The sequence below is a fragment of the Pteropus alecto genome, unplaced genomic scaffold (genome assembly GCF_000325575.1).
Source record: "Pteropus alecto unplaced genomic scaffold, ASM32557v1 scaffold42, whole genome shotgun sequence".
Classification (NCBI taxonomy): Eukaryota; Metazoa; Chordata; class Mammalia; order Chiroptera; family Pteropodidae; genus Pteropus; species Pteropus alecto.
In genome coordinates this window covers 15,812,153-15,836,585 of record NW_006434825.1, presented here as the reverse complement: position 1 = coordinate 15,836,585, position 24,433 = coordinate 15,812,153, and the positions used below count along the sequence as shown (strand labels likewise).

Genomic DNA, 24,433 nt, shown 5'->3' with positions numbered 1-24,433 from the left:
GTTCAGGTGTTGGCTTCCTCGTGTTCCTCTCTCACACAGATGCCATGAAGCATCGTGCTCTCCTCCAGCTGAGCAGTCAGGTTGAAGAGACCGACTTAATAAAGGACACATTCCTACGTGCTGGCTAGGCCAGCACGATACTCAGCCCTTATATTTTATCCCACCGTCCTCATTACATCTGTGTGCGTGAGTGGTACAGAAGTCAGTCTAAAACCCTGTCATACACATGAACTCACATGGACGAGTGTGTTGCTAAGCCAATAACTGGCTTTTCCTCTTATGGAGTGCTAATCATTCAGCATGCTTATCCATTTTACTTCTTTTTTTGTTCTTATGTATGATATGAGGGCCAACTTGGGAAAAAATATACTCAAACCAGAGAGATGCTTTAAATGAGTAAGAATCGCCTACAAAATCACACACATGTACACATGCACTTCACTCCGCATGCCGTGCACACACAGCAGATGTAGGGGGTGCGACAGGAAGCAATGTTGAAAGTGTCTAGACATCCTCATACCCTGCCTAATAAAAGAAAAAGAAAAGCTGCTTTTATCCTTTTGTTTCTTTTACTAACTGTAAAGCTTAGAAGAATTCTAATTGGGAAAAAAGGTTAGTGTTGGTATATCTGATAAAAGTGACCTTTAGCCAATGAGTGCTTTATGTTTTTCTGATGGCCTGCACAGAGAAAATCTATCTAGAGGGTAAGTAGCACTTTTTTTTTTTTGCCATTCAAGGTGACATTTATGCCTTGAACCTTTCCATTTGGCAGGTGCCAGGAAGCTGACAGAAAAGAATCTTAAACCAGTTATGAAGCGAATCTCCTCTTAGTACAAAGAGTAGTGGAGGCAGGGGGAGCAGCTGATTAATTAAAAAATATCCTCTGAGGACAGACTCTGTGCTAACGACTGTGCCGGGCTCTGGGATCCAGAAGCAACAGGACAGACGTGCTCCCTGGCATCATGGGTAGTAAGAGCCAGCTGTGAAGTTGGACATTAAGCCATTATTACGAATGCGATGAGGTACCAAGGAGATGAGCTACCAGTGCCTGTGTTGGGTCTCAGGTAAAGGTCTCAGAGACGGCTTCTCTGGAGAAGGACATTTAAACTGAGACCTGATGTGGGAGCAGAGGCTCTAGGTGAGGAGTGGGGAACAGCTTCCAGTAGAGAGTAGGCAGTTAACACTAGACAGGACAGAGGCCAGCATGGTGGGTAAACAAAGGTCAATGAGAGGGCAGACCGAAGCGAGAAGAAACTGGGGAGAAATGCAGGGGCTGGCACATGCTGAGCCCTGCAGAACACAGTATTTGTATTTTAACCTAAGAAGCAAGGGTGTCATTAAAAGCTGAAAACCAGGGAAATGCCATGCTCCTCACTTGGCTACTGAGTGGATGACGGACTATGGCACGTAAGTGGAAGGTGAGAGCCCAGTTAGGGACTGTCACAATGGTCCAGGCAAGAAGCAACGGTGACTTGAACTAGGGTAACAACTGTAGAAATGAGAATAAGAGGTTTTTAGAAGGCAGAATAGGTAGAGCTCGGTGATGGGTTTGATGAAGTGGGTGGGGTTAGGGAGAGGAAGGAATCTAGATGCCTCCCAGGACAGTGACGTCATTTACTTAGATGGGGGTCCTAGAGAGAGGCAGGGAGGGGATGGGGGAGAGCCTGAGTTTAGTGGGGCACACTGGACGTGAGTCACCTGGGAGACATCTGAAAGGAGATGTCAAGAAGGCAATGCACTTGGGACTCAGTAGGGCAGTCATAGGTGCGGATGCACGTTTGGGAGCGACAGGGGCTAAGGGAAGCTGTGGGGTGAGCACAGTTGTCAGGGAAAGCAGAGCTCCAGGAGAGAACCCTGCATCCTACTAGTCCGGTGGAGTCGTTTCTGGCCTAGAGCTGAGAGGGAGCAGTCAGTCGACAGGATGAGTGGAAAAACAAGAAAGGAACGTGTTTCAGGAAGACGGGATTGGGCAACTGTGCTGAATGCTAAGAGCTATCTTTCTGAAAAACAAAAACAAAAACAAAGACCTGACCCTTGTCGGCCTCTTGATTTTAAATCTCGCCACTGCCTTGTCATCATGGAACACCAGGCCTCTTGCACTCTCCTGCCAGTCTGCTCCCCAGACTCTCCTCCCTGACTTCTCCCTCGCCGTGAAGTCTGCGTTGTAGCACGCTGACATACCCTCCGTCCACATCGGCAAGTGGTACCATTTGCCTCACCAATATCCATTCTCTCATATATCAGTTTTTGTCTGGAGATCTGCCCCATTCCCACCCTCTTCAGTCCACAGGGTTCTGAGGTCACCACTGCAGTCCTTGGTGTGGGGCACGTGGCTGGGCCAATGCCGATCAGTGCTTCGCCCTCCCTTGACAATGACTGGTTGGGGGAGGGGCAGGAAATGTGATTAAGCTGGTCTGATCAGAATGAATCTCATGGAAGTTCTGAGACAGAGGCTCATGTTCCTTTCCAGTGGATCAGAATCTGCAAGGACATGGCCCCGGGAGCGAAGGCAGCCATCTGGGGACCATGAGAGAAGGGCCGATTTGAGAACACGGCTAACACATGGGAGAGAGCAGAGCTGAGAGACAGAAACTCTGGATCCTGTGACACTGTTCGAGCCCTGGCTTTAAGCCAGATGAATCTGTTCCTTTGAGTTGTGGGAACCAATGAGTGTCCACTTCTTTTTCTTTTTGCTTAGGGTCAGGTTTCCTTGCAATAGAACCGAATCCATGAATCCTAACTAATACAAGCATAGTATTCTTGTTACTTAGAATGTTTCCCTGTGTCTCCATCTGGAACATTTAACTGCGCTTCCCAGCACAGCCTTCTCTGAGTGCTCTGAGCAGTTACCCCATCTCTGTCCTTCCTCAGAGCCCGGAATTATCACAGGTCCACCGTGGTTTACACTAGTGCTTCCCCAGTAGCCTCAGGCCAGTGAGCATGTCTTATCTACTTTTATATCTCTAAAGCCTCACACATTAACTGTTGCATAAGAATCACTTATCATACGTTTTCTGAATGACTCTCTGAATTAAGTGAATAGATGAATTAAAAAATGAATTATAAGCAGAGGCTCAATATCGAGATATAAGAAGATACTGAAAAAGTAAAAAAATGATTAAATGAATGTTTAAAACCATGAAAAATTAAGTGTATCATCTCCAGTATTGGCCAAGCACATTTTCAAAATGTCATTACTTTAATTATGGAAATGGCCTCACAAAAATAATAAATAAATAAAGCATGTCCTTTGCTCCCAGATGAAATGAACTCATTTAGCTATGCTACATCAGAACAACTTCACAGAATCTGGTATTCGAAGCTTATTAGGTCAGATTGGCTGGTTTTTCCATAATTATTTTAAATGTTCATCTTCTGCAGAATTTCAGTTCAAATCTAAACAGTCCTTGAGACCTAACGATCAGGTTCCATTGCTCAGGCCCAGGCCTGGTTTCAGTGCTATGCTAGGTCATCTTTAGATGTCTACAGAAAACATCCAGAGCAAACCATCATTACCATGGTAACAAGTGCCAGAAAGGAAAGGGTAGCTGTCACGTACAAGATGAGGGCTGCGTATAATCTTTAGATGTCTACAGAAAACATCCAGAGCAAATACCATGGTAAGAAGTGCTAGAAAGGAAAGGGTAGCTGTCATGTACAAGACAAGGGCTGTGTACAGGAAGCACCGACAAGCCAAGGACACATGGGGCTTCCTCATTTAAGAATGGCCACTCAATAGTCAGTGCTGAAAACCGAGCTGTCAAAACATCCGATGAGAAAATATGCAGAAAGAAGCCTATTTGTCCTGATTGCCAACGAGAATTGACCTAGACCAAAAATGTTCCCGAGGCCTGACTAAAACAGGCTGTTTATTTTTTTTAAAGGAGTGTTTTCAAAATTAAGTTTGGATTTAGCTTCTAATTGAACTTAAATTTAATTGAACAGGAGAGATATCTCTAAATACAAATATTCTGAAGACGCTTTTCCCTTTTGGCACTCATCACCTCCCACTATTTTGTGTATGAACACATACACATATTTATATACACCGATACAGGCCAGAACAAAACCCACTGAAATATGCAGAACACGGAGCTTCCTGTAGCACATACTCGATGTACCGTGCTGCGCAATGCATGCATTAGGTTTGAAATGCTTATTAAGAAAACTCTACAAAGACTTTACTTTTTAGTGACAAACTTCTGATACATTCTCTAGACTCAAAATTATTGCTTTGTTAATTTGGTGGTGATTGAGACTTTCAAAGATGTTTTATCTGCTTTTCCTGCTTGAAATCTAGGAGGGACATGATTTTAGTCTCTTTGTTATTTCTGTCAGTAATTAGTTGTCAGAACTGAAAGTATTCATGTAAGACCAGTGCACAGAAAACAGGAACCCAGTGCAAAGCTTGGAGGAGGAAAAAAATGAATGGCAGAGAAGACCTCTGTGGGATGTCTATGCTGGCCGTACCTTATCTGATTTTCCTCGTCGTCCACCAGGAAGAACCAGCGGAACTTCACAACCAGTGGGCTGCAGTTGCTGATTGTAATGTAGCGGATCACCTCGGTATCATTCAGGATACAGCCAAAATCCAGCTCCATGGTCTCAAAGCTGAGGTTGGGGTAATGTACTTCCCCACGAAGACTCAGAGTGTCTACCTGAGGGTGCTCCACATATTTGATTGCTAGAGTTTCTTCTGCCACCCAGTTATTCAGATCGTTTCTGTGGGAAGGGTCAAATTTGACCAGCAGGTGTTTTTCTCCACCAATCTCCAGTTTAATAGGCTACAAGCAAGATAATGGTAAATTACCAACCTTTGCACTATGCATTTCCAACTTGATACATAAAACAGGACAACCAAAGTTATTTAAATATATTTATGCACACACAGATACATACATATAGATTAGAATGAAATACATATACATCCACACTTTATCCATATTTATATATACACACTTACACTTAAACAGCTATTATATTTATACCGATATCTATAGATATTTTTATTTATATGCAAATATATATATATTTTTAGTTGACGATGAAAGCAAGGAAAATCTATAGAGGAACTATTTGAAGGAAAAGCTTTCGATAAGAGTTGTGAGGTTATAATGATTGAAGAGCTGTAAAAATGAATAGCTATCATAAAATATTCTTACCTGAAAATAAATTAGATTGTAAAATGCTCTTCCTAGACAAGTGGGAAAACTTCTTTGCTTAAGAAAAATTTTAAAAGGCTTTCTCAAGCACTGGGGGAGGGGCTCTGTAGAGGATGACCCAGAAAGGGATGGATTAGGTAATTTAATTTATTTTCCAATGTCTGCAATTCTAACTCTTAAGCATAGTGTTATCTACTTTCTGCTGTTTTCTATTCAACTTAAAACGACGCTCCAGAGCTATACAGAGTTTGTTGGGTAGATTTTGTTTGTTCTTTTCTCTCTTTGATTCAAATCCACATGTTCCTAGATGCCAAAGCCACAGTAATATCTTCCCATAGAATGCCTTGCTATGAGTTGGCTTTTTTGGGTATTACTCGATTCCCACATTTTTAATTGGCATGAAAGCCACTTCTTGGTTTTGCAGAAAGTACTCCAAGGTAGTCAAATGGCATGCGCACATCTGTGCATCTGTTTACAGAGCACTTCCCTCTCCACTGAGTTTTAAGGTTCAGGTATTCAACTGCGCACACCAGTGACATGGTTAGGTGGCTTCGGTTGATAGTGCCAATCACCTGATTCAAGAGTCAGAGACAGTAATGACTTTTCAGTAGGCTAACTCCATCTGAGAGGCTGGCGGGCCACCTGGCGCAACTGGCTGGGAAATGAGAACCCACAATTGAGAACTCACTCTTGTAGATCATGGCACCTGCAGCACTTGGTATCACAATGCTTGGTGTTTAAATATCTGAAGAGGGAGTTAAACACTCCCCCCAGAGGAACGACTTTGTTGTTTCATAGAAATGATACATTACCCCAAATCTTCACATTTAATATAAAAGCACAAAGAAGAAATTAGAAACATCTCAAATTTCACCATGTATTATTTCTCAGAGTTCATATTTGGTAAACATTAGGCCAGACATGACTGATGGATGGCTAAATAAAATTTTACAAAAATAGAACTAGACTAATTTATTTAAAAATATCGTGTTTGAATTTTTTTCTCAAAAAAAAAAAAAACTGGAAAAAATTTCTTATACAAGAGATATCAACCTAAAATCATGGGCTCTGGAGCCAGACTGTTTGGGTTCAAATCCTGGTCTGCCAGTTACTAGCTCTATGAATCTGGGCAAAGTTGTTTGGCTTTCCTAACCCTCAGTTTCTCTATCTGTAAATTAGGGTCAATAATAGTACCTATCTCTTTTTAAGAGGATGAAATGAGTTAATAGACATATGATATCTTCAGAGCAGTGCCTGGCACGTAGTGTATGATATATAAGTGGCAATTATCACTATTATCCCTTTACGACCAAGAAAAACGATGGTTAAATATTAAGCAGTTTCATCTTTTAACAATATCTTATTGATACCCAGCTGTAAAAGGGGATAAAATCAGCATGCTTATGCTTCCCCTACCTCACAGTTGTTATTGGTTATAGTGTTAATTTTTAAAAAGTTGAGGTATAAAACATTGTTTTAAAATCATAACTGCCAGTGTTGTTTAATCTCAGTTGTAGGATTAAATGGATTCAGTCCTCCTGCCAGTCTTTTCCTTACAGTTTTTTTTTTTTTCATTTCCGAGTGCCATTTTTTGGTTTTTCTCCTGAACAGTTGTATTTCAATGGCAAATCGATTTTCAACAAGGGTGCCTGAGTACTGTATTCATTGAGTCCCTGCATTCTAAGAATGTTTGCCTGTTGTTACCTTTATATTCAAAAGACAATTTGGCTGGTTATGAAATTCTTGGGTCACGCTTTCTCTCAAAACTCTGTAGCACTGTCCTGTTGTCATCTGCCATCAAGTATTATTGTAGAGAAGTCCAAGGTTAGTCTGGTGTCTTCCCCTGATGAAGTCTCTACTTGTCTGCTCAGATGCCATGGGATTCTTTGGTTCTTAATAAGACCAGTAACTTCACTAAGACAAAGTTCTCACTATATAAATATTCTCAATATAAATATTCTATATCATTTTGTCCTGGAATACGGTGTGGCCTTATTTTTAAAAATCTTAAAAAAATATTTAATTTATATTTTCAAATAGGACAATGAAAAGTCACCTTAGTGCTCATCTCCCCATATAGGCTACCTCATTCTTTTTAATAGCTTCATTTTATTCTATCACATAATTCTGCCATCATTTCTCTAACCAGTCTCCTTCTGAGGGATATTAGCTCTCAATCTTCTGCTGTTATAGTCAATGTTGCAGTAAATGTCCTTTTATATATGTCATCCTGTATATTCTGTCTATATCTGTAAGATACATAAGAATATATCTGTAAGATACATAAGAATGTCTCTGTAAGATACATAAGAATGTCTCTTACAGATATAGACAGAATATACAGGATGACATATATAAATACATGTAAGATATGTAATTCCTGAGAATGTATCTTACAGATATAGACAGAATCTACAGAATATACAGGTTAAAGGGTATGGGCATTTAAAATTTTGATAGCTACTGCCACGCTGTCTTCCAGTGTACCCTTTCCCAACACAGTAGAGGAATCCCTATTTCCACATGCCCTTCCTAACACAAAGCATGACTGAATTTTTGCTCTTTGCCAATCTGAGAGGGAAAAAGATGTGTTTCATAGTAATTTTAATTTGCATTTCTTCTACTACGATTAAAATTGAGCATATTTTCATATACTTAAGAGCCATTTTATTTTTATTTTTATGAACTCTGTTCATTTCCTTTGCCCTTTTTTCTACTGGGTTATTAACGTTTTTCTTGTTGATTTGAAATCGCTCTTTACTTTTTAAATTACATGTATATTTTTATTAGTTATACATGCAAATAATATAAAAGGTCAAAATGTACTATAATAGTTATTACAAAAAACAGTAGTTCCTGACCCACCCTGCCATCCCAGCAATCTGGAGGCCACCATTTCTCAATTCTTGCAGTGGGGCTGGTCTACAGAACAGTTTCCTTGGGAAGAGAGGGGACGATCAGGCAGTGGACACACCCCAGATAAGCAGGATTATTCTGGGGTGCCAACATTGACACTAGAAACATTAGATTTCCTGAAACGTTTTGGTCAGTTTCTCTGGGGAAGAGCATGTATCTTTATGTCGTGGGATACAAGCCAGCTGCTCGTGTGTCGTGCCTGGGGTCTGGTGGGGCCGCCGTCTGGCGCACACAGAATTCCTCTTTTCTCAGCACTCCGCTCACACTCGTTGCCTCTGAGCCCCGGCTGCTTGGGCCGAATGACTCCCACATCTTTGTGGCCTCATTGGAGAATTTTCTAGGCTGCAAGTTTTTGTGTCATTTTGCCAAGCCACTACATTCTTATTCTATTTTCTAGAATGTGTTTAAATCTCTCCTAATTTGGTTATACCATCCTCTTCCCCCTTTATTTTATTGCTCTAGGCTTCTTTCCTCTTAAACATTTCTACTTTTATCTTACAAAGATTTTAGGAGGGACAAGAGTGGCTCTAATCTATCCCCGAGACTGAGAAAGTGCCCATGTCTGAACTTTCATTTTCTCGTCCATTTGTTTTCCTCTGCTCTGTGAGTTCACTCTTCATCTTCTCTTTGAAAACCTGTCTCATTCTTGAGCTCTTCTTAAAGACCGGTCATATCATCTGTCATTTCTTTGAGCCCATACAGGACTGGATGTTTATACTTTTGGCCTTCTTCCTTGCCTAGGTGCCCTTGCAGCAGGTTTTCATCTGCCTCTTGCCTATGATCATTTCTAACTTTTACTTAGAGTTGTGAAGATCTTAGCTGTTTTTTTTTTTGTTTTTTTTTCCCTCAGCTCATGCTTGAATAAGACTCGCTAAAGAGGGCAGCAGTGCCGTTTACAGCTGCCAGTCGGGTATGATCTGTAACAAGCTCTCACCAAGCAGCTCTGTTCCCCCTTCCCCGCAAAGACCCACCTCCCTGAATGTGGCTCATAGAAACTCTCCTTAAGTCCCAGGCTCCTCTTCTGAGATCTCATGATTGTTGCCTGCTCTGACTTTTTCCTTGGGACCACTTCTCCATTAGCTGATGGTATGTGGGTCTGGTTTCTCCTTCAATCCCCCTTTCTTACAGCTCTGCTGTGCCACTTGCCCCATGGCCCGGCCACCCCTACTGCCACCCTCGCATCCAGCAAAGGATTACGAATATGGTCTCGAAGGAATGCGTAGAGAACACTGCGTCATGCCCCAGACTGGTAGCCTGATGAGCTCAAGCCTCCTCTCTCAGACTGGCTCCGATTTCTCAGTATTTGGAGATGGGATGGCTGGTTTAGGGACTGGGCTTTGGCTATTCCCTCATTTCCTTGTATGGAGTTTTGGTCAGATTTGATGGAGGTGAATTAAAAGATATTTATTGTCATTTGTGTGAAGTCACTGTTTTCTAAAGATCAGCTTCATTATAATGGGCAAGGATAAAAGGGTCATCATAATGAGCCAGAAGTTCTTACACTATTAATGATAGTTTTCCTACTGATTGACACTGGAAATTATTTATGACTCATTTAAAATTTTCTGTATTCTTTCCTCTTTGTTTCCTGGATTCTTTATAATTTTCTGGACTGAAGTTGATATTCTAACATTATTCCCCTTTCTCACGCACAACCTACCCAGGAATCTGCTAGGACAGCCCTCAGTCAAGTTACCTCAGGCGTTAAGGGCCGCAGAGATTTATCCATCTCACAGACAAAGAAGGGTTCATTTACTGAGAGCAACACAGTCACGGGCAGGGTAGAAATGTTCTTCATGACCAAGGGCTGGTAATGAGGTTCCAAGATAGTGTTAGGTTTCTGAGAAAAAGGAAAAAGAGGAAACAAACCAAGTTATGTTAAACATAGTAAGCCTTTAGTAATAAAAGTCTCACGATATGTGCTATTCTCTCTCTTGCAGAGATTTAGATAAACTATCCGGAATGTCTGGTGGACTACTGAGAAGTGAACTCACATAAGCCAGAAAGTGCAGATTATATTTCCTACTCTCTTGTTGCCTGGTTAAAAAGCCTGTACAAACCATGCCTTTGGACAGAACTCTTACTATAGAAGATTCCACAGTGTCATAAAACAAAGTCTAATAAATGAGTGATATCTTGCGGAAGAACTCATGTATCATTATAATGAATAAAACATTTTTTTCCTTTTACAATATTTTTTCCATGCTCAAAATATCCAATTTGCCAATATACCTAACTTGTTGTATGGGCAAATGCTCATAACTATTTCCTCTAATTTTTTTCTGATAACACTGGGATAATTGAGTTAGAAGCATTTTTTTCACTCTGTTGAACATATCAAATTTAATTTTCAACTGGAGAAAGCATCAGAAATGGATCATGAGCCGGAAGTTTCTGATCAGATTGGATTTTTCTCATTCTATTGTTGGGGTCCACATCATTTCTTGTGTACCCTGGAAAGGGGGTCCTTTAATACCAGCAAGAGGTGATTTCAAGCCTCAATCTATGGCCTCCAAAGAGAACCTCCATCCAATCATTCCCTAGCTCTTCCAACAACTCTAGCTCATTTTCTCCAAAACAGGCCTCTGTTTTGATTAGCTTTTTCTCCTTGTTCCGATTTCAGTTAAATCCTCCTGATTCCACATTTGTCAGCTGACTCTGTCTCTGCGTCTTTGTCCAGCACAGTCTTCCTTTTACTGTGATTCCTGGGTCCCCTGGCTCTGGTTGCGACTGGGTGGCCGTCCATTGTATTTAGTTTGGGCTGCTATAACAAATATAGACCGGGTGGTTTAAATAACAGTCAGTTATGTATCACAGTTCTGGAGGCTGGGAGGTCCAAAATCAAGGGGCTAGCAGATCTGGTGTCTGGTGAGGGCCTGCTTCCTGGCTGAGAGAGAGATTCTCTCTTGACTCTTCTTATAATGGCATGAATCCCATTCGTGAAAGCTTAAACCCTGATGACCTAATCACTTCCTAAAGGCTCCACCTCCAACTCCATCACATTGGGGTTTAGGGCTTCAATACATGATTTGGTGGGAGGACACAATCATTTAGTCCAGAACAGTTGGCTTGAGTTTCTTGCCTCAGTTACACTCTACTAGCCCTTGGTCTGGCACTTTCCATAAGATGCCAACTGTTGTTCCCCTCTCTCTAACATGGTAATACAGGTACTAGACTTATCTCGCATTTGAAGATTGCATACTACAGTTTGGGGGAGGGATAAAGCAGCACTTTGGGACCATACAAAGGCTGCATGGAGAACTGTCCACCCAGTGACCTTCCCCCCAGCCACTGTGTCACTGTAGGTAGCTTTGAAGTAAAGAAACCACATTTGGCTGGTTTTGGCAAGAGGCCATTGAGAGGTTAGTGATGAGAAGGAGTTGATGCACAGAGAAACTGTTCTATTTTATAATGATCCCTTTCTCTCTGAATTGTTTTTCTCTCCAAATATCAGCAGACAGGATTTCCTGCTAGATTTCATGAAGCAAACCGGCTGTTGGTTTCAACTGACCTTTTCAATTCCACAAAGAAGTGGTTTCATCTCTGTGGCTTATGAATGGTACAATAGTTATAAAGTAGATCAAATCGGAGGAAATGGTTATAGAAAAATTCTTCCTATAGGCAGCGCTGGTATCATTATCAGCTAATGTAGTAAATCAGATATGCTGCCCTGAGTTAAAAAGAAGGAAACAGAATAGATAACTGGGTGTTAGATAATTAAATCTGAATACTGAGACCTAACAGGTCTCTTGCACACTCTGGGTAATGAAGTTGCATTTTTTTATTGTCCCTGCTATGGGTTACACATGAGCAGGAAATGAACAATGAAAAATAACAGTAGTAAGACAGATTTCAAACTTGTGATATTTGCGGGGAAGGAGAGAAAGGCAAAAACAAACAGGGAGTTGGGACTCAATTCATTTTTTAATTCAGTAAGTCACTGCCAGATTAAAATATTTGCCATTTTACTCTAGTGATAAAGTCAAACAACATACATTTAAACAAAGATATACTTTTTAAAGAGGCTTAAGGATATAAAGAGAAGAAAAGGAACACTACACATTTTATGAGTGTTTATGGGCTTAGAAAAAAATCTAAAAAGAAAATAAATTGCATATTTAATATATACTGTAATGTCTTATATGGAATAGCTATTCAATAAATATTCACTGAATTTTCTTTGAATAGTTACATTTAGGAAAAAATATAATGCCAACAGATTCAGCACAGCCAATAAATATCTTTCCTGATTCTTAAAAAAAGAAGAATTTAAAACAGCAATGAAAACTTAATAACTGTAGCAGGAACTCTTGTAGTGTTTTCTTTTTATACATCTCATGGAGCTTATCACAGTTTAGCGTTCTGTAACTGAAATCCTTCTGCTATTTCGTCAATGTCTACTTTTTCCCACTAGTTGGGAAAGCCAGGGTTTTAGCTGTGTTTTTGCTGCCTCATCTATTTTAAGTGCTCAAAAATTACTTGTTGATTTGAGTTGAATTTGTACATCTTGCTCTCCTACTCGACTATAACCTCCTTCAGTCATCTCTCAGCAGAGCACTGTACCTATGGTGGGTGCTCAATAGACACTTATTTAAAATGAACAAAATATGATCGAATTCACTACCAGAATAAATGGTGTTGATCACTCTCCTGCAAGCCTCCAAGTCATGAAATGAACCTTGGTTGATTTCCCCATGACAGTTCAGGCACTGCCACCCGAGTCATTCCGTATGACAGCACAGATCACACTGTGGGACAATTGCTTACTTAATACTCGGTCTTCCCAGTCGGCTGTGAGGTTCGTCAGGGTGGGTGTGTCCTCATTGTGTGTCCCCAGCATGAGACACAGTGTCCCGAATGCCAGGACATGCCTCCCAGTCATGCCACACTCATTGGTCCTTGCCCACTTCTTCATTCAGATGGGCCTTATGTTGCTCTTGGCAAATCCTTTGTCTAAGGTGGCCTTTCAGGTCTATGTTCATCAGGCTCTTTTCTAACTCGAGCCCATCATGTGTGCTGTTCCCTCTGCCTAGAATTCTCTCTTCTTCTCTTGTCACTAGACTAACTTCATTTCTTCTTCAAGTCTCAACTTGAGGCACTTGCTCAAGGATGACATCTGTCACCACAGGTACAAATAAGGTCACATCTCCTGATACGTGTTTCCACAGCACCTTATACCTCTTGTTCATAGCACTCTTCAGAATCATAATTTAAATAAGTAAATTTTAATAATTTGTTTACAGTCTGTGACCTCAACCAGTCTCTGAGCTTTGACTGTGTCTGGCTGGTTCACTAGATTTTCAGTACCAATACAATCTCCAGCTTGGAAGAGACATTCCATATGTACATGTTTTAAATGGTAAACAATTCTATGACGGACATCTGCTGAGGAATAGGTCAAGTCCTACTGTGATACCTCCCTCACCTCTTCACTATCCTGACGCCCTGCCCTGAGCAGCAGTCATTTCCATTTCTCTCCTATCCTCTGCCTCCCCATTAATGGCCATATAAAGTCATGGACATTTAGAGCCATGTAATTTATGAAAGAAGTACAAACTAGTAGTCGATAGATAGTCACGGGGATGGGGAGCACGCCATAGGGAATGCAGTTAGCAGTAATGTAATGGCTAGGTGGAGAGCCAGAGGAGAGAAAAAGCAATCAGGGAGGTTGTTTTATAAACTATATAAATGTCTAACCAATGTACTATATACTTGAAACTAATAATAACATTTTTAAAAATGTGAATCATATAGTTTAAGTTGATTATTCTTAAGCAGTGTTAGGTGCTCCACATAATAGCTTAACTTGCAGCTCGGTTCCCCCATGTGTATCGTGGGAATGATACAGGACCTACAGCATAGACTGCTGTGAGGAACAACTGGGAAAATGTACGAAATAAACATGGCTCAGTGACTAGCACAAGCCAATCAATAAGTGGTAGCTGTTCTTACTAATTATTGTAATTATCAATAATTCTACTCCAACTCTTTCTATACTGTGATGTTTTTTCACCTAATTAGAGTAAAATGATCGACTACAGTGCATTTTCAGTGCACAGGAATATCCCTTCGCTTTGGTTTTATGCATCAGGAATGATGGAAGTAAAATTTGCATAGCAATTTACATTTCAAAGGAATATAGGTTTAGATTCAGAATTTTCAGCTGAAGGTGTATAGGCATCTGAAGCTCCCAAAACATAGGCTGGGTGTGGGTGCAACAGGCTTCCCATCCACCCAGCTTCTCAAATGCAAATGTGAAAGTGCTGATCCCAGCCCTCCCAGCACAGCCCCACTGACCTTCTCCAGTCGGTATATGAGCTGCTTGGTGGAGAGCTGGATAAGTGGCGCTATGAATTCACAGATGATGTTAACATTCATCACCAAGCTCTTCACCCTCTGTGTCCCGATGATGGCGTGGCAAACCAGCTTTTCTTTCACTATCTGCAGATGAGATACATCCACATATTGGGAATATTCATAGCTCAGAAAACTTATTTCTCAATGATCATCAAACTGATTCTCAACTACCTGCCTGGAGACACCAGGGAGGAGCACATTTTCCCAAATAGTGCATTTCAGGTATTGCTCTGTTACACAATTGATGTCTGATTGGTTAAATATGTCCTGGAGGGATCCTGTGTCTATTTCTGACTGCTCTTGAGGACATAGTCAATTTACATTCAATTCAACATATATGTGTGTGTGTGTGTGTGTGTGTGTGTGTGTGTGTGTATATAATGTAAATATATATATACATATATGTATATATATAATGTATTATGCATCAGGACTCTTAGGGACTGGACATCCCCAAATGTGATGGACAAGACAGAAAAAGTCCTTATGGGCTTATAGTTCAATTGTAGTCATATTTCTTATTAAGCTAGTCATAAACTGTGGCTGGAAAAACTTTGCTTTTCATACTTGAATATTTAAAAATCATGCTACAGAAATCAATATTTCTTTGGCCCCCAGAGGCTGAGATTTTTATAAAGTAGAAGCAACCCAAGGTGAATTTATATCATGAATAGCTTGTACTGAAGATGGCTCAAGTTTCAGATGTTAAGAAATTCACTTCTCTTCTTAATTATGTAGCATAACTTGGGAGAACATTCAGGGAAGCTTTCAGGAAAGCTTACACTGGATTTAGAACCCTAGCAGGTCAGATTTAATGCCTTTGGAAATATGGTCAGCTCCTGATCACACTGTAAATGTGCTCCTGCAACAGGCTGTCAGCGTCTGAAATGAGGGGCTGCATTCCATTCGCCTTCGCATCCTTACTGCCTAGCACACTGTTTGTCATGTGGTATACATTCAATAACAGATGGTTGAACCCCCAAATAACAGAAAGACCTCATTATACACTCCATAATGAAGTAATGAGCCAGCTATGCTATCTTGTCTGCTGCAAGACAAATTTCTTATTCTTTTCTATTTCATGAGGAGAAAGTTTGTTATTGCCTCCTAATTTGGTGACACCAGGAAAAGCGCAAGCATCATTTCTCACCCACAAAGTCTGTGTTTGTGAGGTAGAAGAGGCTCACAAGTGATTCCAGAAGTTTATTTTAGGTTTCTGCTGGTTTCCAGTCTCCATGACGGAATAGGAATAAACAGAGATATGGCTTGGATTTGCATAAACGTTTAAGCAGAATGGTGATAATGTAAATAAGAGAATATCAGAATCACTGAAGGTAAATGTGGCTCCTTTATTGACACATAAAAAAATAATGATTATAAATGTGATGCTGTTATGTCAGGCTGAGAGGGAAGGAACTGGGGATGTCCCAATACCCAGATAAAAAAGGCAGCCCAGAGTACCTATAAAAACACTCCTTTTGAATAAATAGGAATACTGCTAAGTGTTCATCAGAGGTTTAGCTTTGGCTGAATGCTGGATATCCCTTTCCTAGAGATTTACTGGCTGGTCACTGTTGACCCTGGGGATGACAACCTCCTTTAAATAGTATTTTCAGGTTGGTTTCGTGACAGTTGTAGAAACAAACAGAAAACTGAGCAGAGCTGAACCTTGAAAACAGTGGGTGCTGCCATGGTAACTTAGCTCTGTATGCAATCCTTAAGAAGCCACATCCTTTCTTCAGATAAATGTCAAGGAACTCTCCTAAGAAATAGAAGGAGTAAAGATTTATTTAGGAGAAAAATAGCTTCTACACATGCTGTCCTCTTACCCTGGGAGTAGCAGAATAGCCTTCGAGTATCGCATCGATTGTCTGGCCTGGGTATAGCTCCATCCGGACAGGGTGGAGCTGAAACACGGGGCAGTGGGAAGCCTCGGGTGCCTGGGAGCAATGGTGCTGGGACTGGCTCTTAGCAAGTCCCTTCTTAGCCAGGCCTTTCTTGCTCAGCTTGTTCTGGGGACAGAAATCTTCGTTCATCCAAAACAACTGTTGGACCCGACGTCCCTTATTGGTCAACTTGAAGCGGTAGTAATAGGTGTCCAGGCTGGAAAAGAGAAGGCCGGTAGAGAGAGGACTCGCCTTTGGGATGTTCTATTTAGCTCTACACCCTTGGGATTTACTCCTCTGGAAGTATTTTAAAAGTGGGCAACAAAATAGACATCATCATCATCATCATCATTATTATTATTTTAATGTAGAAAGGCTACATTGCAATGCTACTAGGAGTTACCGCAACATTGAGACAAAGCAGGATCTACTCAGGGGGTCCACAGACTGGAGTCAGGGACCTAGGTTTGGCCCTTGAGTTGTCATCACCAAGGAAGGGGCCGTGGGAAAGTGACCCCACCCATCCTCAGACTTTCCCAGTAGGTCAAGCATGCCACAGAATGCACAGACACAATTCATATGAAAACCACGCTAATTTATGAGAAATAGTTCTGAAGAGTGAAAGGAAAGCAAAATGCTGACTGGAAGAGAAGTGTATTTCAAATAGTGTTGAGTAAATTTCTGCCGACTGAGTGAAATGTCTTGTGATGGGCTTGTTTGAAGGGAACTTCAAAGAGAAATGACACATGTCCTTCACGCCTTATCAAAAGTCAAGAGGACTGTAATGGACCAGGATGCCAGCTGGACTGGTCATTTTTTCTTAGACTAACAGTTTTAAAGATGCTATTTCACTCCCTCTTTCATCTAGTCCACAAATATTTATTAAGGGCCTCTTGATTTTCTGGCTCTTTGTTAAACATTGGAATTTCTAAGATCTTGGAGGTGGAGGTTCAAATGTATTTTGTTTGGGATTTTTTTTTTTACTGATGTATAAAAAATTTTTTTCAGGGATAAAACTCATTTTGAGACTGTTTTTTAAATTTTATTAGGCTTTGTGATCTTATCCCATCTGTTCCTCCTTAGGAAGTTATATCATATCTAAGAAGTAAGTTGTAGCATCAGATAAATAATCAGGAGTATTTGTCAATTGCCAGGTGTAAGCATTTCGTTCTAGATATATGTCCTCAATGCATGCTCACTGTAGTCTTTACTAAGTAGTTTGACTTCATGGCTAAGAGTAGGCTTTGGAAAAAAACAATAAATAATATATACTGTTTATAAAATAGGCAGGGCCTCTGCCACTTATTCACAGTATATCTTTCAACCATCACAGCAAACCAGTAAAAATAAGTATATTTACTCCCATTTTATAAATGAAGAAATAGAAGCTCTGAAAATTTAAGGGAGTTGCCCCAAAGAAGAGGTGGCATATGGGTAATTTTTTTAGACCTATATGCCCCCAAACTTTTCTGTAAAGGGCCTAATAATAAATATTTTAGACTTTTGAGTCACATGGTCATTGTCAACAACTAATCAACTGTCCACTGTGTTCTAATAAAATTTTATTTATAGAAACAGACAGTGGGCTGCAGTTTGCCCACCTCTGCTTTTGACAAGATCTCTGGCATCGATTTTTTTTTTGTAAAAAAGAATGATAGGGTTTAGGCGGAGGGGAAATTGACAGCTAAATGCTGCAGTTTGCTTCTATATTCATAGAAAACTATAGGCTACCCGTCTCAATTCCAGGCAAGTGACAGAATATCCTTTGAGGCTATTCGACACTATTTATAGATTAAAGAGAACATGTAATCAAGGCTTGTTCACAGTATATTGTTTTCTATAATTTTTTTTTGAGTGTACTTAACAAATAAATTTGGAAATAGAAGCATGGCATGCATTGACAAAATGCTCTAGCTTATGGTCAATAGACAGGCAGAGAGGAGCTTTTTTATATCTATTTGACAAAAAACTATAATGGATGCTTTTCTGAAAACACATGCAATTCAACTATCTGACTTGCCTATTACCTAATTCCTAGCAGTTTACAGTATTTTCAATAAAGTGCCACGTTTCGTAGATAGAACAGAAGAAGGAGTCGTGGATGGGTTTGTGGGAAGGGCTCCTAATTGATTTTTGTCAGGTTCATCTCTCTAAGCACAGTGTGTCTAGCTGGCTTTTGGGGCCTGTTAGACCAGAAGGCAGGAGTGCCCCTTTGAGATTTGTTCACAGTATTGCGATGGATAGGCACAAATTTATCTGGCCCTAGACAGCTGCATGACTCTTCTGGAAACCATGAATATATCCCCACACATATCCTCCCCCATTAGCTTTCAGACTGCATACATTTTTAGAGCCACATTTAGATCATTTTGCACAGAGGTGTCTATACTCTACCACCTTTTATTTAAATGTTTGTTCACATGCTCTAGCTTTTCCTGAGTGATCAGGTGAAGCCAATCACAACCATCTCCATTGTTGATGCTGTAGTGGGGAGGCAAGCAGAGGACATAATGCCCACCCCCAAGCTACTGGCTGTGTAATTCCCGATAAGAAGTATTTATAATAAATTTTTAGCTGCCTAGTTATACTCTACTTAGGTTACCACTAAGATGCATCTGTATTTTCTACATCCATGGAGAGAGATTAACAGTGTATTGGAATCAAAGAGCAGGAATCATTGTTGAGTTTCTGAATTAGTCACAGAGAAGCTACTGTGAGTTTGAGAGAATAATATACTTCCCATAAACCATCTTTTCTGCAGTGTAGAGGGACACAGCTTGGAGACTGTAATCAAGCTATGCCTGGGAAGTGTCTTCTTGTGGCTGATGTACCCATCTAGAGCGGGGGAAAGTGAAGACAGGAAAGGGGAGGGACTGAAGAGGCTAGTTCTATTTACTTATGCAATATATGTGATATTTTCGAAAATTCATCCATGGTATTTCCATACCTAAAATATGCTCCCAAATTGAGTTCTGGAGCAAAGGGCTTATCTGAAACAATGGTGGAACCAATTCCTGAAGCCTGGACAGGAATCCGATAGGTGCTGCTATTTTCGATTTCCAAAATGACCACGTCTTCGAATGTCACTATATCATTCAGGTTGGCGGTCAGTGTCAGTTGAACATCAGTTTCCGGGGGAACGATGCCTTCACTGGGTTTAACTGTCCAAAGGGACTTTTTGTGTGCCTGCAACACAAGACTACAGTTACCAGTGAAGATGTTCTTGGCTTTTCCTTCTGCACATGTCAAAGCCCTCTATACTTCAAATGGCTGGCACTGCGAAACTCAACATCAAAGACAAACATTATTTATTTATTTTTTTCCAAAAAGCAGCTGGGTGTCAGCTTTTCTTTTTTTCAAAAAACAATCTGATTCATAAGTACAAACCAACAATTCCGCTATTGAACACTCTGTGAAGATTCTTTACGTATTTTCTCTAGATGACAGCCCAGTTCTCTAACAAGCTGATACTAATTATCTGCTCTAACCACCAAATTCTGAGAGTACCAAAAGAAGGTACCACATCCTTCCTGGAATTTGGAATTTTTAAAAGAAACATTTTTCAAGTGCAGAGTTTCTATGATGTTACAGTGAGGATTAACAGCTTTCATTAATAAACATAGGATGTTATCTTGATTTCTATTATTTCATAATAATAAATATAATTCCATTTGCTAAAATTCTAAATTTATTCTGAAATATATGGTAGGACTAAATTATGGAGTTGAAAGTAACTCCCACCAATCTTTTCTGTTTAACCAATTAGATCCTTCCAGCTCACACTCCCTTCCCGACTTAAGGTCTTAATGGCAAACAATACCTCTCAATGAAGTCCACTGTGATCATTACCTTTTAAACTGCCAACCTTCCTTCCCCCAGTTCTCCTGATCCCCTTTACCCTGTTTCATTTTTTGCCTCTTAGCACTTAGCATCTTCTAACACTGTGCATGACTGACTTATTTATCATGCTTGTCTGTGTCCTTGCACTAGAATATATGTTCTCCATAGAAGGGATTTTTGCCATTTTCGTTCTTGTTGGTGTTGTTGACTGATATATCCCCAGCATCTATAACTACGCCTGGTACATAGTAGGTGTTTACTAAATATTTGATAAATGGACTAATGTATCTGCCTTTTGATCAAACCCTTTGATGTTAGAGAACTCATTTCTTATATAAGGTAATTTATCCCAGGTTTTAACAACTCGAAATATTAGATATCTCTCTTTATATTAAGTAGAGATATGTTTGATTTTTTTGGACCCTCCATATACTGGAATTTGGTCCATTCCCTTGGAGTTAACTAGAATAAATCAAATCTCTCTCTTTTGGTCAATAGCCATTCAAATCCTCTATTCTAGCTTTGGAAGAAAACTTCATATGGCCTAATCAGGCTCCAAAGATGAAAATTTGGTTAAGGTGTTAAATCATAAAAAAATGACTCATGCAATAAGCATCTTATTTAATCTAAAAATATAAACTCTGCTTCTTTGATGATAATATATTTATTTTCTCAGTCTGCTTTTAAGATTTTCTCCTTATTTTTGATTGTAGCGCAGGTTAACCATAATATGTCTAATTATGGGTTTATTTGCGTATCCTGCCTGGAATCTGCTACACTTCTAGAATCTGTGGTTTGATATTTTTTATTTCTAGAAAATTCTCAGCCATTATAAATATTGTTTCTGCCTCATTCCCTTTCTCCTTTCCTTGTATTATTCCAATTATATATGTGTATGACTTTCCCAATATATCCTCTTTGTTTCTTAGCCTCTCATTGGCATTTTCTAATCTTTTGCTCTCTGTGCTTCATTTTGTACTTTTTTGAACTATCTTCTAGTTCACTAATTCCTTCTTCAGCTGTGCGTAATTCACTATTAAACACACCTATTACACATTCCTAATTTTGTTTTTTGTGTTTTTGAATTCAGTTCTTATTATTTATATTTCTTTTTATACATTTTTCGGCCTATTGAGATATTTTAAAGCCCTGATATTTAACTTATTAGCTACTCCTCTTAGTCTCTCCTAGTCATGTGCAACTTTGATAAACAAATTGTTTTTAGAACTTTTCAATTAAATATAGCAAATATATACTCAATGGCTCTGAGGTTCAGGTGTTACGGGAGACAAAAAAAATGTCCAACAAATATTTGAAAAGATGTTCAACATCACTAGCTATTAGAGAAATGCAAATCAAAACCACAATGAGATACCATCTCATAACTGTTAGAATAGCTATAATCAACGGGACAAGTAATAACAAATGTTGGAGAGGATGCGGAGAAAAAGGAACCCTCATACACTGCTGGTGGGACTGCGAATTGGTACAGTCACTATGGAAAACAATATGGAGGTTATATAATGGAATATTACTCAGCCATAAGAAGAGATGAAATACTGCCATTTGTGACAACATGGATGGACCTTGAGATAATCATGCTAAGTGAAATAAGCCAGACAGAAAAAGTTAAAAATCACATGATAAACCCCATATACTTATATGCGGGGTATAAACCTAAGCAAAAAATGAACAGGACAAACAAACAGAGACTCATGGACATGGACAATAGACTAGTGAGAGAGTAGGGGGTGGAGGAGAGGGAGGTAGGTAAATGGTTAAAGGGGGTCAAATATAGGGGGATGGGAGGAGGGTGAAGTGAGTAAAGAGGATTAATATATGGTAGCTGAAAGAAATTGGACTTTGGGAGGGAAATACACAATAGAATATACAGATGTCAAATTATAATGTGCACCTGAAAATTATATAATTGTATTAACCAATGTTACCCCAATAAACAAAAAAAATGTCCAAAGCACATTCCTTGTCCCCATGGAGCTGACAGTAATGACAGTCATGACGACCAACATGTAAACAAGAAAAATGCAAGTCAGAAGGAGGCAGGCGTGAAAATGCTTCTGGGAAATCTAAAGAACGAGATGGTTTTCAGAGCAGAAAATGCTGAAACCCCTTGATTGTGTGACAAATGTACCAGACACAGGTTTTTTCCCCTCTAATTGCGAAATTGGGGTTCATTATCAGGTGATGTGATTCCTAATTGTATTATGCTATTAATAAAATTCAAATTTATTCTATTCTAATTTTATAAACAAACAATTATCTCAAAATTAACAAAAACCATCATATCCCTCGTTCGATTGCTATAGTCCTGTTTAATTCTGGAGAAGAAATTACTTAGAAATAAATATATGGATTACTATTCATAGAAAATATTTAGTGATACCAACGATGCACTGCAAAAGGGCTGAAAAAAGATGTAGAGATCACTTAGAAACTTCCAGGATAACAACTGAGAGGTAAAGCTACCTTTCCAGTTCATTGGAGAAGAGTTTGATTATTCCCTCACGAATCTCATAGTCTCCTGAGTATGGTAGCTAAGAAGCAGCCCTCTAAAGAAAGCACACAGCATAAAACAATGTACTTAAATATAAAATATACTCTGTGGGCTGGATTTGAGAGGACATTCCAATCTAAAATTTTCCTTCCTCCATTTAATTTCTATGGGGCACTTCTCCTAGAGAAAAAAAGAGAGAGAGAGAGAGAGAGAGAGAGAGAGAGAGAGAGAAAGCAAGAAATGTAAAATACACATAGCTCTATGAAGGTATAGGTACAGTGTAAGGCTACGAGTCAGAAACTTCTCGTCAAGCATAGGTTGAGTTTAGACTAGAGCTGCACCGATGATCATTGTAAATAAGAAGAATGTACCCTGCAATTTGCAAAGGAGTGTTAGAAATTTCAGCCAGGCAAACTCTCACAAGGTAGCAATGCCTTGGCATGTCACCAAAATCCAGATCTGGCCCCACTGCAGATTTACAAACTGAATTTGACCCTGAATGGTCACTCTCTTAGGAACAGGCTCACAAGTATTTAATAAAGAGAATCTAATATTTAAATTCAAATGCCAATTTCCCAACTAACAACTGAGGACAGACCAGAACATTAGTTACATTTCCACCTGGTTTAAAAGTTTATGTGGAAACTAATAAATAAATTGTATTTTAAAATTTAAATAAATTAAATTTGAAGCAAAGAAAACAGTCCTCAAGATGATAAATTATTCACAATGAGAGTGTAGAGGAAACTTGATTTTAATTTTAGAATTAATGGAAATTATAGATTTCACTCTATGTCAAGAGTCCTATTATTATTATTATCCTTGATCATCTCTAGAGACATAGCTATAAAAGAAAATAAACATAAATACCACACTAGATAAATAAGAGTTGAAATGAGATATTTGTTTGATAATTATCTCTATTCTAAGAATATTTGTGGAAAAAATGTTCTTATACAACTCAATCTGTTTTTCCAAAATTTTCTCTGTAACTCTTCTACTCATAGTAAATTAGCCCTAGTAAAGTACTAAAATATTAAGAAAACAGTAAGCAAAGTCTGTCTTTCCAGATCATTAATCTGCATTTGTTTATAATTTTATCTTAAAACATCAGTAACAAAATAATCCTCATTAATTTAATTTTCAAGATTATAGATCCATTATTATTGACAAGAGAAACTACAAGGATAGAATGTCACTATATTCTGCTCATATTTACGTTCAAAGAAATAATTTCTAATGCGTTTCATTTATCCCCCCCAACTTTTTTAACAGTCTGTCTTAGTCCATTCACAGCAATAGAGGCCTTTTCTAGCATACAGCTCAAAATTCTTACAGCCTCTATCAATTACCTAGTTTAAAAGCCACTTCCACATTTTTAGGTATTTGTTACCGCAGCATCCCACCCTCGGTACCAATTTCTGCCTTAATTTGGGCTACTATGACAAAGTGCTATAGATTGGGCAGCTGATAAACAACAGAAGTTTATTTCTCACAGTTCCTGAGGCTGGCAGTGTAAGATCAGGGTACCAGCATGGTCGAATTCTGGCGAAGGCCCTTTTCTGGATTGAGGACTGCCAAATTCTGGTCGTATTCTCATATGGTAAAGAGTAGAGAGTAGAGCAGAGGAAGCAACCTCTCTTATAAGGACTCTTAAAATCCCATCCATCCATTTGATGGATGCGTACCATTTCTATTCTGAGTCCTGCTGACACGGATTGGCTGTTCTGGAAAGACCTGAAGTTGCTCTCCAGGGC

At 39.4% G+C, this 24,433-nt stretch overlaps 1 protein-coding gene across 14 annotated transcripts in view; it reads right to left on the bottom strand.

Annotated features, from left to right (window-relative positions):
* Positions 1-24,433, bottom strand: part of HYDIN (HYDIN, axonemal central pair apparatus protein) — a 337,481-nt gene that overhangs the window by 126,512 nt on the left and 186,536 nt on the right. For 13 of the 14 annotated variants that reach the window (XM_025045274.1, XM_025045278.1, XM_025045276.1 and 10 more), the window contains 5 exons: positions 19,269-19,507; positions 16,265-16,538; positions 14,376-14,519; positions 9,775-9,918; positions 4,471-4,784 (listed from right to left, as the gene is read on the bottom strand). In XM_025045274.1, the coding sequence (XP_024901042.1) occupies positions 4,471-4,784; positions 9,775-9,918; positions 14,376-14,519; positions 16,265-16,538; positions 19,269-19,507 (1,115 nt within the window). Of the gene's footprint in view, positions 1-4,470; positions 4,785-9,738; positions 9,919-14,375; positions 14,520-16,264; positions 16,539-19,268; positions 19,508-24,433 lie in introns of those variants that run through there. The other variant, XM_025045286.1, reaches the window with a different exon arrangement.